At 39.7% G+C, this 14982-nt stretch overlaps 1 protein-coding gene across 1 annotated transcript; it reads left to right on the top strand.

Moving 5' to 3' along the window:
• Positions 1-1060: 1060 nt before the first annotated feature.
• Positions 1061-9746, top strand: kmt5aa (lysine methyltransferase 5Aa). Its single transcript, XM_075455274.1, has 7 exons — positions 1061-1304; positions 3871-4024; positions 4095-4371; positions 6319-6406; positions 7341-7400; positions 8693-8883; positions 9396-9746. Exons 1-7 carry the CDS (start codon positions 1296-1298, stop codon positions 9604-9606), a joined length of 990 nt encoding a protein of 329 aa, XP_075311389.1. The 5' UTR covers positions 1061-1295; the 3' UTR covers positions 9607-9746.
• Positions 9747-14982: the final 5236 nt, after the last annotated feature.

Here is a 14982-nt window from a genome sequence, read left to right as displayed (position 1 = left end):
ACTTGTTTTGGTTTATGATTGGTTAGCACTGTCTTCTCAAAGCAAGAAGGTTACTGGTCCGAATCCCGGTTGGCTTCTTTCTGTTTGCAATGTTCTACTCATTCATGTGTGGGTTCTCACCAGGTACTCCGGCTTCCCACCATCCAAAAACATGCCTGTTAGATTAATTGGTGACTCTAAATTGTCTCTAAGTGTGCATGTGCATGGTTGTTTGTCTCTGTGTTACCCTGTGATGGACTGGTGACCAGTCCAGGGTGTACAGTCCAGTTTCCTCATGCCCAATGGCAGCTGGGATAGGCTCCGTCCAGTCCAGCCACAACTTGACAATAGATGGATGGTTTGGCGTTTGGATTTGGCAGTAAAATAAACAGGTATTTGTCAATCCAGGCAGGGTTAAACTGACTATTTTCACCGAATCACACAACAACATGTTGCATTGTGGATTAAATGATGCTAGGCTAAATAGAGTGAAGCATTCAACGTCAGTCCTTTTGTAGGAATTTCAGAAGGCTCCTTTTTTTTGGCTTTTTTTTTTTTTCTAAATTTCTAACAGGATCACTTGGAGGTATGTTCTTGGTCTCATGTTGCCCGCAGACCACCAGAAGAACAGGCCTACTTGAAAGCATCACAACAGAATTTGGCTAATTTTGTGGCTCTTAGGCTCTCCCTACAGTTGCGAGATGTAAACAAATCTCAGCGTGAGCCCTGCACATGTACAGTCGTACACATGCATTTGTTGGCATGTTGCAGAGGCTACAAAGATGCAGTCGAAGGCCAAAAAAAGACCTGTAAAGCAAAACATTGTAGCACCGGGCTGGAAACCAAAGTTGTGAACTGCAGAATCTTAGTCCCTGTGTGCCCTAGGGCAGTTTCAACCCCGGAAATTTGAAAAAAAAAAAAAAAAAAGTAAATGTGCTTTAAAGCATGTTCGAAGAACATAGTTTTTAAGTTCACAAGCTGCTCTAGTGGTGTATTAAGAGTTGCAAAACGGTGATGTAAACAGAGGGTTACTGCCGTCATTAACCTGCTGGGGGCGCCAGCGTCCCGACTCCTCATTCATTGACACACATTCAGAAAAATGTCGTAGCGGAGCTGCATCGGCTGAGCTGTTGGCACTTCGAGCACAACAGAAGTACTCGGAATCACCGTGGAAGGGTGTCCGTCGTGTCGGGAGGACACTGCCTGCGGGGGGGAGCCGAGGTTAACTTCTCGGCTCTATCGGTGTTTTTCTATCGGTGTTTTTCCTCCGAACGAGGCGACGAAGGCAAGCGGGGAGCAACGACAACAATTCGGACATGAACGGGGTAAGTTGGCTCGTTATGCGTTAGCAAACATAGGCAAAACAAAGCCAACTGAAGAGGAATAACAATCACATTTCAGCATAGCACGCAAGTGATTGTCTTTGAGAAGGTATACAAGAGATGATTCTACAGTTTGAGTACCTTATAAATCTATCTTAACTGTAATTTTGTTATAGGAGCCACAGGCTCGAGGCTTTTTGTTAAGAGTGCTAACGCTAGTAAGCATTGACTGCTACATGTGCCTGTCATCTGAATGTGTAACAGCATTTTGTGGCGTTAAAGGAGACCAAAAACACGCATACTTTCCTATAAGAAGGAGCTCATAGTTTAGAAATTGCTGCGTGTTTTACTGTGAGTGGGTTTGACCATTAGATGATGAGTCAGGAGGCCTGACTGTGCTGTTTATTTAAAGTGTCTGACTGGAGGGTACAAGTGGGTGTGGATCCAGCATGGTCCCGTGTCCCGGGCCCCACCCCCACCCCCACCACCACCCCCACCACCACCACCACCAGGACACTTTGTACCGCTTTTTAAGATGCACTTCTAGTAAATAAAAATACTCTAAAATTATTGCCTCCATTTCTTAATTGAGAAAATGTCTATTTCTTAGCATTTAGTAGTATGCAAAGCAAGCATACAAGTATTCTTTAGCTATCCCTTTATTTCTTTCAATTTTGTTTGGAAAGCAGGAAGTAGATGGGGCAATTTTTGTAAACATGTGCAAACTTAGATGTAGATACAGTATATAAGGCAAAAACAGAGTTTGTACAATTCTGATTAGTTTTAAAGTCAATAATTGGTCTGAGCTCCTTTATTCTCCAACACAGCCTGAACCCTCTCAGACAAGCTTTCTGTCCTTTCTTTAAGTCGTCTTCAGGAATAGTTCTCCAGGCTTCTTGAAGGACATCCCAAAGCTCTTCTTTGGATGTCGGCTGCCTTTAGTTCCTTTCTCTGTTGAGATGACCCACACTGCTTCAATAATGTTGAGGTCGGGGCTCTGGGGAGGATTCATCCCTCCTTAAGACTGTTGCCACTGATTCTCAGTCCACTTCTTGTGTCATTTGGCATAGCTCAGCCTTTTCTCCCTGTTTCCCTTCCTTAAGAATGGCTTCTTGACAGCCACCCTTCCATGGAGCCCATTTCTGATGAGGCTTGGGCCAACAGCAGATGGATCAGCTCAAGGTCCAGATGCATCTCTCAGGTCCTGTGTCAGGTCTTTGCTGGATGTTTTCCTCTTTCTGAGGGACATCACTCTCAGATACTGCTTTTCTGCTGTAGATAGTTTTTTAGGCCTGACACTTCTTCTTTTGTCCTCCACTTGTCCAGTTTCCTCAAATGTTTTAAGGATACACTGCACACCATGCTGAGATATGCCAAGTTTTCAGCTAATAGCTCTTTGGGAATCAGTTTGTTGGAGCAAAAATACTTTTTTCTGTCTGTCAAGCTGTGTTATCTTTGGTGTTTTTCATAGATGAAACTAAAGAAATGGGAACAAACAAAGTGTCTAAAGATACTTTCAAATGGGTTCTTTGCTCAGTTGTCTGTTATGTGTAGACAACACTGGTTCATCCCTTGAGTTAGGAGCCTTTTTTATGCTTGAATGATTCATAGTTAAGTGTTAAGTGTCTTAACAAACAAAAAAAAACACAAGAACTGGACTGAAAACTAGTGTAAAAGCAGCAAATATTCAAAGAACAAATTTGACAGACTTCACAAAGCCTTGAGAACTATTGCACAAGACCACTTTAAAAGATTAGAAGAAAGTCTGGCTGCTTCAAGGGAAACATAAAGAAATGAGAGGAAATTCAAGACTTTTGCTCCCAATTGATCACTGTATCTTGATCCTTTTATCCTTTTGAGATCAATGATTAGTGGTCATGTAGTCCTTTCGTCGGGAACATTTGGATGCCTGGATGACCACTGTTTCTTCAAAACAGAAGGAGCCCCTCCCCTACATAGTGAAACTGGAAAGGTCGGGCCGAGGGGAGCAATTGGGATTTGGCCAAAAAGTCAGCCAGCGCTTTGACTTGTGACTCAGTGAAACAGAAATGTGTCGCACTTACTTGTACACCTCTAGATTGAGAGTATGTCACATTTATTACACCATAGCCTGATCATAATGGGACCATTTGAGAGCACTTTAAGCCCGTACTCAATACTTAACTTCATAATGTTTGTTAACAGCTCGGATACAAAGAATTGCTACTGAAAGTATTTTATCTGCACTCTTCGCTGTTGAATTAATTAATTAATGATTATTTTTCATGTTTTTTGGAACCACTTCTTGTGGTTTTATGTAGCTGTAAAGCATTTTGAATTGCCTTGTGTACCAGTTGTGCTCTACAAATAAACTCGCCTTGCCTAAATCCCTTCCAGTCCATTCGCTGCCATAGTTTGATAGGATTACATCAGTTGGATGTCACAGCAGTATTTTGGAGATGAGAAACAGACCCCTGTTGAAAGCTTAATTCAAGAGAATTTCCTTAAAAGTTCTTCTAAAAAATCGATACACTTGTTCTTGTTCTGTGATCAGATATGATGGATGATCACCGGCTCTCTGTTTTCACAGGAAATTGTATGCAGCACTCATTCAGTGACAGTGTTAAGCTGCACCAAGTCCATATCAGCAGTTCATGATGAGAAGACGACCATCCGGCTGACTCGGGAGGGGAGGTGCTCTCCCATTTCCTACCTGCAGAATGAAGCTCAGAGGCAGGCAGAGGGTGAGCATCTTTTCTGTAGTAGTTGTTTCATTTTTAAAAAGGTCTGCTCACTCAACTCATTCCCCCCCAGGCAGGACAGCAGAAACCATCAACGCCTCGCAGAGAGACTCGAAGGCCGACTTCACGGACACCGAGAGAAGCTACAGCCAGTGTTCACCCTGCTGGTCAGACGAACAGCCGTCACCTCCGAAGCTCCACTGCCTTCGTTCTCCTTCCGAGCTCTCCCTGTCCCTCGGTAACGGTTTATCTCACACTCCTCTCCACGCCAACAACTGCGGCGCACTCCACGGCCACCAGAGGAGAGGAGCCCGGACCAATGTCAAGGGAAAGAAATCCTCTCGGAGAACGTACGCTCGCCTGAGTTCTGATGCTGGTTTATATCATCGTGTCATAGTACGAGTGGTGTGCGAAGACAAATCTGTTTTTTTTTTTAACCACTTTAAAAACTTCAAAGATAAAGAAACAATATAAGGAAGATGATGTTGTATGAAGGAAAATCGTATTGTGTCACCAAACACATAAAAACGCAGTTTGAATAGAAGTTTTCTGAAAGGATTACAACTTCAGTCTGTAATCTTTTAATTAGTTTCATCCTCATTTGATAGACACGAGGCCAAAAACTGACCGACTTAGAAACAAAAGTAGAATTTGATGCAGCAACCTACAAAAAAGAAAAAAAGTTGTTAAAGAGGCTAAAAAGTTTCTAAAAATATACAAGTAACAGGTGGGGGTGTCAGGATTGGGTATGAAAGGCGGATGCTCACCAAAGGCTTCGTCTTTCCAATGAGAGATGGGCCGTGGCTCACCACTTTGTGACAATTTCTGTCAGAGAATCAACAATAAGTTCATTCTACAGAGCAGAATATTGTAAAAAGACTCAGAGAGTCTTAAGAACTTCTCCGAGTAAAGGCCAATAACGGAAACCACTGTTAGATGGCCATGGAGCACTCGGGCAGTCCTGCATGTGAAACCGTCGAGTCACCATGATCAGTGCAGCCACATGGGCTCAGGAGGACCTTAAAAAAACCCAAAACATTTTCTCTCAACCGATCCCACCTCTGCGTCCAAAATTGTAACCTGGAACTGTATCACACAAGAAGGAAGCCATATATCAACTCAGATCTCTGGACACGAGCTCATGTCAGATGGACAGAAAGACGGTGGACACGTGTTCTGTGGTCAGATGAGTTTTGGGGAAAAACTGACGTCTGTTTCTACAAAGATAGTTTTAATCCAGGGGTGAGTATTGGAGTTTTTGAGATATATACTTACATCAAGGTGACGTCTTTTCCCGGGAGGTCCGTGGTTATTTCAGCAGGATGAGGCCAGACCTCATTCTGCATGACTTCATACGAATGTACGGAGCATCATGGAGAGGAGAATCAGACAACAACCACGGACTGTTGAGCGGCTGAAATCTTGGATTCACCAAGAATAGACAGATTCCTCTGGAAAAACTCCCAACGATTAGTATCCTCAGTTCCCAAAAATGGTAAACACGACTCGACAACAACTTTTACTGAGTGTGTTGCTGCGTTAAAGTCCACGTTCGTTTAAAGAATTATAAAGTCGGACAGTGATGTAATAACCTTTGGACTTGGGTCCGTTTTGTTGCATTCCAAAGAACTCGTGTGTCTTTTACATAAAATAAAAATGACTAAATGCTCCACGACAAAAGAAAACGTAGAATGAAATAAGTGAACGTGCAGCCCTGAAATCCCACAATCCAGAATTCCTTACCAAACCACTGATTTAAGAATAATGAATACAGTTTGAACTCACATTTAGAGCATCTATTTCTGAATCAATAGATGATCCGTTTGATCTATAAAACCCCACAAAACGATGCTCATGGCCATTTCTTCTAATATCAAACTTAACGTCAAATGCTGTGGATTCCCAAATTTGAGGTCTGGAAATCTTCTTTTTTTTTTTTTGTCTGTTTTCAAAGACTCAAACTTTTGATTTATCATTGAAAACAGGACGCTGATGAAGTTGCTAACGATTAACCGTTAATTAACTGAATATTGGCCGCCCCCCCCACCCTTTTAATCCTATCAGAATCTCCATAAATTAATCACAGAGGTGTATTTAAGTCCGCTTCCCGTGTGGATTTTAGCATTTCAGCTCCTTCCTGTGCTCGAGTTTGATGTTTCAAAGCCTGGACGCCAGTAAAATGCTGTACTTATTCCACATCTTTGCGACCATGTGTTAAATAGACAATATTTTCGAATAGCGTGATACTCGTTGGTGTGATTGTAACGTGTCTCTTTTTTTTCCTTTTTTCACCACAGAGCGGCGGGAAAAATCTCTCAAAACCGAAAAGTTACCGACTTCTTTCCAATAAGAAGAAGCTCAAGGAAAAGCAAAACAGAACTCAAGGTAAGATGTCGTCATGATCATCACGAACCAGGGCTTTACCCAGCAAATGAGTAGGTGGATTTATGCGGACACAGTCACTGAAAACACAGCTGGCTCAGTTACCGTAGAGCAGGGGCTCTCAAACTTTATGTTCAAAGGTTCAGAGGCAATTTAATTCAAGATTTTGTATATTTTCATGCAAATAGGCTAGTAAACCTGCAGTCTGAGCAGTGCTCTGTTGGGAAAATGTGCAAAACGATCCATAGGATGTGCTCATTTCAATCAATCCACATACTTTGTTAGGAGATGATAAAAAGTGTGCCCTAACATCACCGTTAATCGTCGCTTCAGCTTGGCAGAGGTGGCACCAAAAAACATATCGGTTAGTGTCAGTCATGCGTTCTACCTACAATCCTACGAGCTTTAAGATGGAGTAAAGTAAAGAGCCATGACCTGGGTGTCTGAGGATCCAAATCAACATACTACCTGCAGTGGAAATCAAAACAAACCCGCACCCGGCGCTTGGAATCTCATTATAACTTGGCAACATTTCTGACCTATTTCCCTTTTGTGTTATGAAGGAAATGAATTCCTGAAGGTTGAAAGCGAGTCGAAAGCAACAGCGTGTTTGCCTCCACTTGATCAAAACTCGTTCTGCACGTCCTCTGGATCTCTCTGTGACCGTTAACAGCAATGATGAGAGGTTCAAAAGAACGAGTCGGGACAGTGTGGGAGTGTAAATGCTTATCTGGAACGGTCTTAACATGAAAACATGCCGCAGACATGCAGATTTTTATCTGGGATTTAGAGTCTCATGTGGAAATGTATTGTGTTCGGTGTGTTTTTATCTTCAGCGTGGATGCTTTGAATTGAAGGACATGCGTGTGCTCGTCTGTGAGGGCAAACTCCAGCCTTCTCTTTTGTGAGTAATGTCCTGTTCCATTTCTCTCACCAGTGTGAACAAAAGAAGCTGGTAGACGATCTCATCACAAATGGAATAGAGGAAGGAATGGAGGTACTCTTCAGTTTCTAACATCTGCAGGGCAGTAAACACTTTGTGAGCAAATCTTTACTCCTTGTGTGCTCAAACACACGGATGGAGCTGTGTTTTTATCAGTGACATGACAAGGAGGATCGATACTGTACCTAATTCCAAACAGGATGATTCAGTAAGTAAAGTATTTTGGTTATGACAGGACTTTTTTTATATGTCCTGTCATAAGAGAAACCCAAAAAATACCCCCCAGAGAATTCAGAAAATAGGAAAATGTATCCAAGTAAGCAATACAGACAGAGAGAAATCAGTCTAATAATGGTCACAAATGTGTATTACACAATTTAAATATGTACTTTCAGATATAAAACAACTTTAAAGTGAAGAAATAATACTTAACATGCAGATTTTTTTTAAACCTTTCACACTCGAAAAGCTGCCTGTTCGTGTACAGATCAGGTTGAGGGTTCATGTGGAGTTTTGAAACCACTTTTTTTTTTAATTTTTTTTTTTTATAAAGACTCTGCTCCTCATTCACCCACTAATGCATGCTGCGTTCAAGTGCTGGGGAAAAGTCGAACTCTCTGGATTTTGTGTCATTTCCCTTCTCGTTTCTGTGAAGGTGGCACTTCTGTGACACAGCTGTTCGTCGCCCCTCGATTAAAACACTTTTCTAGACTCTTAAAAATGTTAATGTCGACTTCACAGTAATTCTGGACATAAGAATGTAAACGCATAGAAGAACCGCCACTAGGTGGTGGGCTTGTTTTTCTGCAGATTTCAGTGAGGTCTGCAGGGTAAAGAGCTCCGATCAGGACAAAATGGATCAACTCGACAGCAGCGTTCTAAGGCACAAACAAAAACAAAATTTGTAGATATATGACTTTATTTATTTAATTTAGAAGATGTAAGCCACAAATAACTTTCAAATGTTTAAAAGGTGACATTTTATGCCCTTTTCCTTTTACAATTTGATACCATTTTCTGAGGTCTTATTGAGATGTATGAGATAATCTTTTGTCAAATAACCTGTTGGTTTAAGCTCAGGTAACTTACGAAAACACACAAGAGCCACTGTCATCAAAATCAGGGCGGCTGTTGTGTAATTTAATGCAGTAAACCCAAGCATATTAAAGCTATTCCTCCAGTTATACCAAAAACACTCCAACTCTTTATATACAGATATAGATAGTAACTCTATTGATCCCAGAGGGAAATGGTTTAGCAGCGGATGCTAGTAAACAATGCAGCTTGACTAAAATACTCTGTAAATATTCTAATGTTTCTGAAGTTAAGTAACCTCTTCTTTGTAGGTGCGGCATATAGAAGGAAAGGGGAGGGCGGTTTTTGCCACTAGGTGTTTCCAGAAGGGCGATTATGTGGTGGAATATCACGGAGACCTGCTGCAGATCACCGACGCTAAGGAGAGAGAGGCCGAATACGCTCAAAATCCTGCCACCGGCTGCTACATGTACTACTTCCAGTACCTCTGCAAAACATACTGGTATGTTTTCGGGGGTTTTTTAAGCGCAACTTCCAAAAAGACATGTCGATATCTGTGGTGTTTACTAAAGTTTAAATGCAGATACTTTAGCTCCCAAACCTCCGAAAAGCTGGAACTCGCTACAGACATAAAACTTGAAAATATGTGAACGTGCTTCTTCAGTAATATGGTTGTGATAGGCCTGATAGTGGAGTAATTACAGTAGAATAAGAAAATGGATTGTTCTTTTTGGGTCTCCTCTTAGTTTTGATAAACTTTTGTACAAATTATGAATAATAGGTGTTATAATGTGCCTATTTATGCAGTTTTTTTTTGTCTGTGAAGTTGGTCTTAAATAAATTTTCTGTGCAATATTGAGGTCTTAAATGGTGCTTAATTTAGAAATGGCTCAAATAGATGTTAGCCTAATACCTTTTAGAAGTTGTACGAGTCGAGCAGAGACTGATGTCTTGCAGGTATAAAACACGCAGTGGTGTAAAGGCTGAGGTATGTTTTTATTTTTGCTTCGACAGCGTGGACGCAACGAAGGAGACGGGTCGAATGGGCAGGTTGATAAATCACAGCAAAAACGGGAACTGCCAAACCAAACTCCACGACATCAGCGGCGTCCCCCACCTCATCCTCGTCGCCTCTCGTAACATTGACAAGGACGAGGAGCTGCTTTACGACTACGGAGACCGCAGCAAGGCCTCCATCGCTGCTCACCCGTGGCTCAAATACTGACGGGAGGGTCCTCAAAAAGGTGTAAAGGGAAGCGTCCACCAACACTCGTTTCTTATTAGCTCGTGTACAAAATGCCTTAGAAACAGAATGTCCACCCCTTTTTGTCGTGATACTGAGGAAGCTGGGGGGGGTTTAGTTAATGTGGGGTGGGGTGGGGGGTCGATCTGGTACCAACTGCATTTCGACTGAGGTCCGTCTGCACTGCCAGAGGACACCTGTACTTTTATTTATATGTGTTTCTGAAACATTCTGGTTGTTTTGCAGCACATTTGTTTTGTACGTTTTGTACTCCCTACAGACCGATGCCTCGACAGCATGCAGGTGGTAGTTAATGCTCTGCATTTTTTATACCGCTTTTTTAAAACAAAAAATTAGTCGTTAGATACTTAGCAATACGTCAGCGTTTGGCCCCTGAGCTCCTTCTGGATCAGCAAGAACCGAGAGATGCAAATTATAAGCTGTTTTTAGGAAACGCATTCTGGACTCCAGTCGTCGAAAATGGTGCGCCGCGCCCACGGTTCAGTTGGCATTTTGAGGTTTTGATCAGGAAAGAACGTGATGTGACACTGGATGAAATTGTTGAAATGTGAAGCAAAGGTTACATTAGAGTTCAGATATTACTTGTATGAATATATATTTTTTTGTTTTTTAGGACATATTGTATTTTTTAATATTATCGATAAAGCATACATATGAATTCTCATGTAGTTTCTGCTTATTATAAATATATGTGAAGATTTGTTTGATTGGATTATCTGCAGATCTTAAGCAAATTCACTTTCCAAAACATCAGCTGGCTCACATTTACCTTCACTTCCACATACAGTCTTTAACAACATTTATGTGCTTGCTAGTTGGCATCCAAAGGTGGCTTAAAGGAACGGACCGATAACTTTGTTTGGGACAACAAACACTTTAATCATCCCCGGTGAGGCCGGGGCGGCGGTACAAGCTGTAGCAAACACAGATTAGATGGGACGTCTTCAGTGTAAAAAGCCTTTTACCTCTTTCTTTGGCGTAATATTAAACCAAGAAGGGGGAAGTATTGTCTGAAATGTGATCTGCTTTTGTGGATATCCAGTTTTAAGTCATGTGAAGAGTGTTAAAGGTATTGAACTGCACTTCATCCCTGAATTAGTTAAAAAAAACTCCTCAAACATCTATTTACTAGAAACCACAATCCTCCCATCCAAACTCCCTTTAATTGTTTTTTTTTTGTTGTCCACTTTTGTCCGCATGAAAGGTGCTATACAAGTTTAAGTTATTATTTTGGTAAAGACGGGGGGTAAACTGCCTAAACTGTCCAAACTAACCTTAACCATCACTAGCTCCATAAAAATGTCCCCAGTGTGTGCTGTAAAATGCTTTTACACATGATATCACCACTAAAACCCTTTTAGAGGAGCTCTTATGGAAAATCATTTAAAAGAGTTGTAGTTTAATGACAAAATATAAATAAATATAATATTGACTACAGATAGAATAAATTAGACAGAACAGGACATTTTAAAACTTACATAGCTAATGAAAAAGATTCTCACTAAAATCTGTAAAACAATCGAGCTATCTCGCTTTATATATTCAGAACACAGAAACTTAATGCTATTAATAGTGATCAATGATATCTGCTGGCTAATGGCTGAACCCTCCTAAAGGTGTTAAATCGAGAGTTTTAAAGGATTCGGCTGATGATAATGTAAATTTTTTACATTGTCAACAAGTCAAGGGAAAAAAATAGCTGGTCACTGTATTTTATTTGCAAATGCTGCTCACAAAAGGAGAAGATTTGTTGGGGACTACCTTTAGCAGCAGATTATTCGGAAACAGTCAGACTGGCTCAGGTGAAACTTAGTAATCAACATTTTTAAAGTCCCCATAAAATCAAATTTAGGGTTAAAGGTGTTTTTCAATGTGTCGCTTGCAAACCCACACTTTTTGTATGTATTCCTGTAAAATGATTTAAAATGTTGATGACTCATCCTGTACTTACGGGATGGGACTCATTTAGCATCCGATTAAACTTCCTTGAAGTTTCAATAAAAATGATAGGCTGTGCCTGATCAGGCCACTCGAGCGGACCAATCAGTGCAGACTGTACTTAGTAAAGCTGGAGTGGCCGACTAAGCTGTTGTTTTTACAGTCAATAATAATGTGGAGACAAATTGCTCTCTTAAACTTTTAGTGTATTAACGGTTATTGCACACATGAAATCCAACCAAAAAAATTAAGGGAAGCTTATGAGCTTTTAACTGTTGAGATTGTGAGTCCCTCATGAAGGACTGGACTCGCAATATAAACAAAATGAAAACAACTTAATCATTATGCTTTGTTTACCATTTGTACTGGGGAACTACTAACTCCAGTAATTAACTTATTTAAATACAACAAAAGGCAACTTAACCACATAAAACCAGGTAAAATCCACCAGAATAAGAAGCTATTCTAATAAATTATAATTTAGCTAGTTAGCTTTAAAGATAAGTTTTACTTCTGTGTCTTATTCAGCTCACTGTGCTGTATGTGCAGCATTGAATTAAATGATTTCAGTACGATAAAATGTGATTTAAAGTAAACTTTTACACATAAATTTAGAGGAAATCAACCAGCGTAAGAGTAGCTAAGCTAAACGTTTTTAGCTAGTTAGCAGTTAGAAGGATTAGCCTTTTTACATATCTTTCCTCAGTAAAATTAAAGTTTGAGCTTTTGTCTTATTTGTTTATCAATGAGTTACATTAAAGTTAATACATTTCATAGTATGTGTTGTGGTCACAACTTAAATTTGGGTGTTAAAGCTAGATTTCTTTTTTAAAAGCATTTCTTCAAAGTTTGGACAGATTCAGGTTAGCAGTTTCCCTGTGCCTCCAGTTTTAATGCTAAGCAAAGCTTAGCCTCCTGGCTGTAGATCATCTTCGGAGTAATATTTTTAACCCATCTAACAAGAAAACATATTATTATAGATATTTATAAATATTTGCCCAAAAGTGTTGAACTATTTATTTTAGGGGTTTCTTTTGTTTTTTAATTATGATTTTACACTAATTTCTAGTACCTTTTTAATTGAAATTTTCGCCACGTGAAGAACTAGCTTTTGAACCAAATGTTTTCCATCTTTAATTTATCCCTACAGCTGTTGTGGTTTTAAAAAATGGTTACAGTTAATTTCATGTTTCCTAATATTACTCAAATTCAACAGAAACAGACCATGTCCATACAAAGATCAAAGAGGCCAGTCAAATTTATGCAAGAAGGTAAATTTCATGTCCTTCCTAACATACTATCTCTCAGTAGCATTGTTAATTGTGTGAAATGTTTTCTTATGAATCTTTCTTAACAAATATGTTCTAATTTGGATTATTATTACTACTATTATTTTGTATGTGGAGCTAATGCAATAAATATCCAAGGGGGGTGACCTATTGGCCATTTTAGAACATGAAAGAACATGATTTCTTTGTTGTCGTAGCGTTGAATAAATCATACTGCTGGGGTTTAGGCATCAATGAATAAAGATGTGTTATGCAAATAAAAGGACTGAGCATCTGATTTTTATATTTGAACAAAGTCATAGTTTGTTTTCAATGAATGCACATTTTGCATGAAAGAACTAAAACATGACTCAAATAATTTCATTTAGTTACTTTTCCATCTAAAAGGGACAAATATTAGTTTAAAAACATTAAATTGTTTAAATACATTTTTTTGTAGATAATACTTCTGTCTTATTATAGGTCGTCTGTAAACTTTAAAGATTGTTAGTTTTTTCTAGTAATAGTCCATATATGATGGTTTTGTCAGGTTTTTATTATGTTATTTTAAAAACAAACATATCTTATAATTCCAACAATATTGAAGCTAAAATAACTATTTGATTTCTTAAAGTTTATAAAGACAACCGTTTTAACAATTATATTACAAATTACTCTAATTCCAACTGTTCAAATTGCAAGATTAACTACTTTCTTGTACAGGACAATCAATTGAATCTGTTTTTGTTCTGACTGTTAAAACATTTGAGGTGCTTTTGCCATTTTTCAAAATGAATAATGAAGCTTATCACCCACTGACATTTTTAATACAAAAGACTTCACAAAAGTTATTTGTTCTTATGATGCAAATGTGCAGCACATCATGATTCATCAAAGTGTCTCTATGGACATCAGAAAAATTAAGAGACAATTTTAATGTTTGTCCTCATTTAAAAGAAAGTTTTGTTGGAGTCTTTAATCAGTCTTTACGTGGTTTAAAAGTGTTGGCACGGGGTGATCAGCGGCGTAGCCCCATGTATAGAGGCTACAGTTCTGCAGTTGGCCCCGGTTCGAGTCCCACATCGGACAGCCCTTAGCTGCATGAGCTCCTATTCCCCCTTTCTCTGCCCCCTTCAACTATCCTGTCCATTAAAAGCATAAAAAGCCCCCCAAAAAATATACTTAAAAGTGTTGGCACATGGTCACAGATCTGGGTAGTGACCCAAAGAATGAGGTCATGGATACAAGCGGCTGAAATGAGATTCCTTCAGAAGGTGACTGGGCTCAGCCTTAGAGATGGAGGGAGCAGCTCCACCATCTTGGAGCTCGGAGTAGAGCCGCTGCTCCTCCACATAGAAAGAAGTCAGCTGAGGGGGTCATATGGTTAGGATGCCTCCTGGTTGCCTCCCTTTGGAGGATTTCCTTGCACGTCTAACTGGAAGGAGGGGCAGACCCAGAACTCACTAGAGGGATTAAATATACCTTTTTGCCTGGGAATTTCTTGGGATTCCCCAGGAGGAGCTGGAGAGTGTATATCTGGGTTTCTGGACCCGACCTCAGATAAGTGAAAGATAATGAATGGATGGATGGTTTAAAACAGTGCTACCGTTCAAAATGCAGCTACAGAACAACATGTTAAAGCTCCACAGTGGAAGATTTGGTGCCACCTAGTGGCATAAATAACAAATTGCAACAGACCAAATACGCCTCAAAGGTTTTGGTTTGTCCTTTCTGGGCTGCTGTAGTAACATGGCAGATCAGCGAGGACGGAGACTCATAGCATCCATAAAAAGGCTCTGTTAAGAAGATCACAAAATTATGACAATCCAATAACATTAAGAGTCGATTAAAGCAATGAAAATAAACATAAATTGAAGCTTTTCATGATTAGGAATATGCCAGGAAAGTACTTAACATATGAGAATTTATCAGCTGGTTCAGTGGTATTTAAACCATCTCAAATATTAACTTGCAGAAATATTTAAAGTAAATTTCCTCTTTTTGGACCCAATAATTTAAACCCAAATGTAAAGAACACAGCAGCATATATATATTAACTAACCTATACTCCACTTTCAATTCTTAAAATAGACCGTTTCACCACAAAACCAACCATGTGATTAGGTTTCAA

Source organism: Odontesthes bonariensis, chromosome 22 (assembly GCF_027942865.1).
Source record: "Odontesthes bonariensis isolate fOdoBon6 chromosome 22, fOdoBon6.hap1, whole genome shotgun sequence".
NCBI classification, from domain to species: Eukaryota; Metazoa; Chordata; class Actinopteri; order Atheriniformes; family Atherinopsidae; genus Odontesthes; species Odontesthes bonariensis.
The sequence above is the reverse complement of the archived record's forward strand: the minus strand, read 5'-3'. Positions and strand labels throughout refer to the sequence as shown.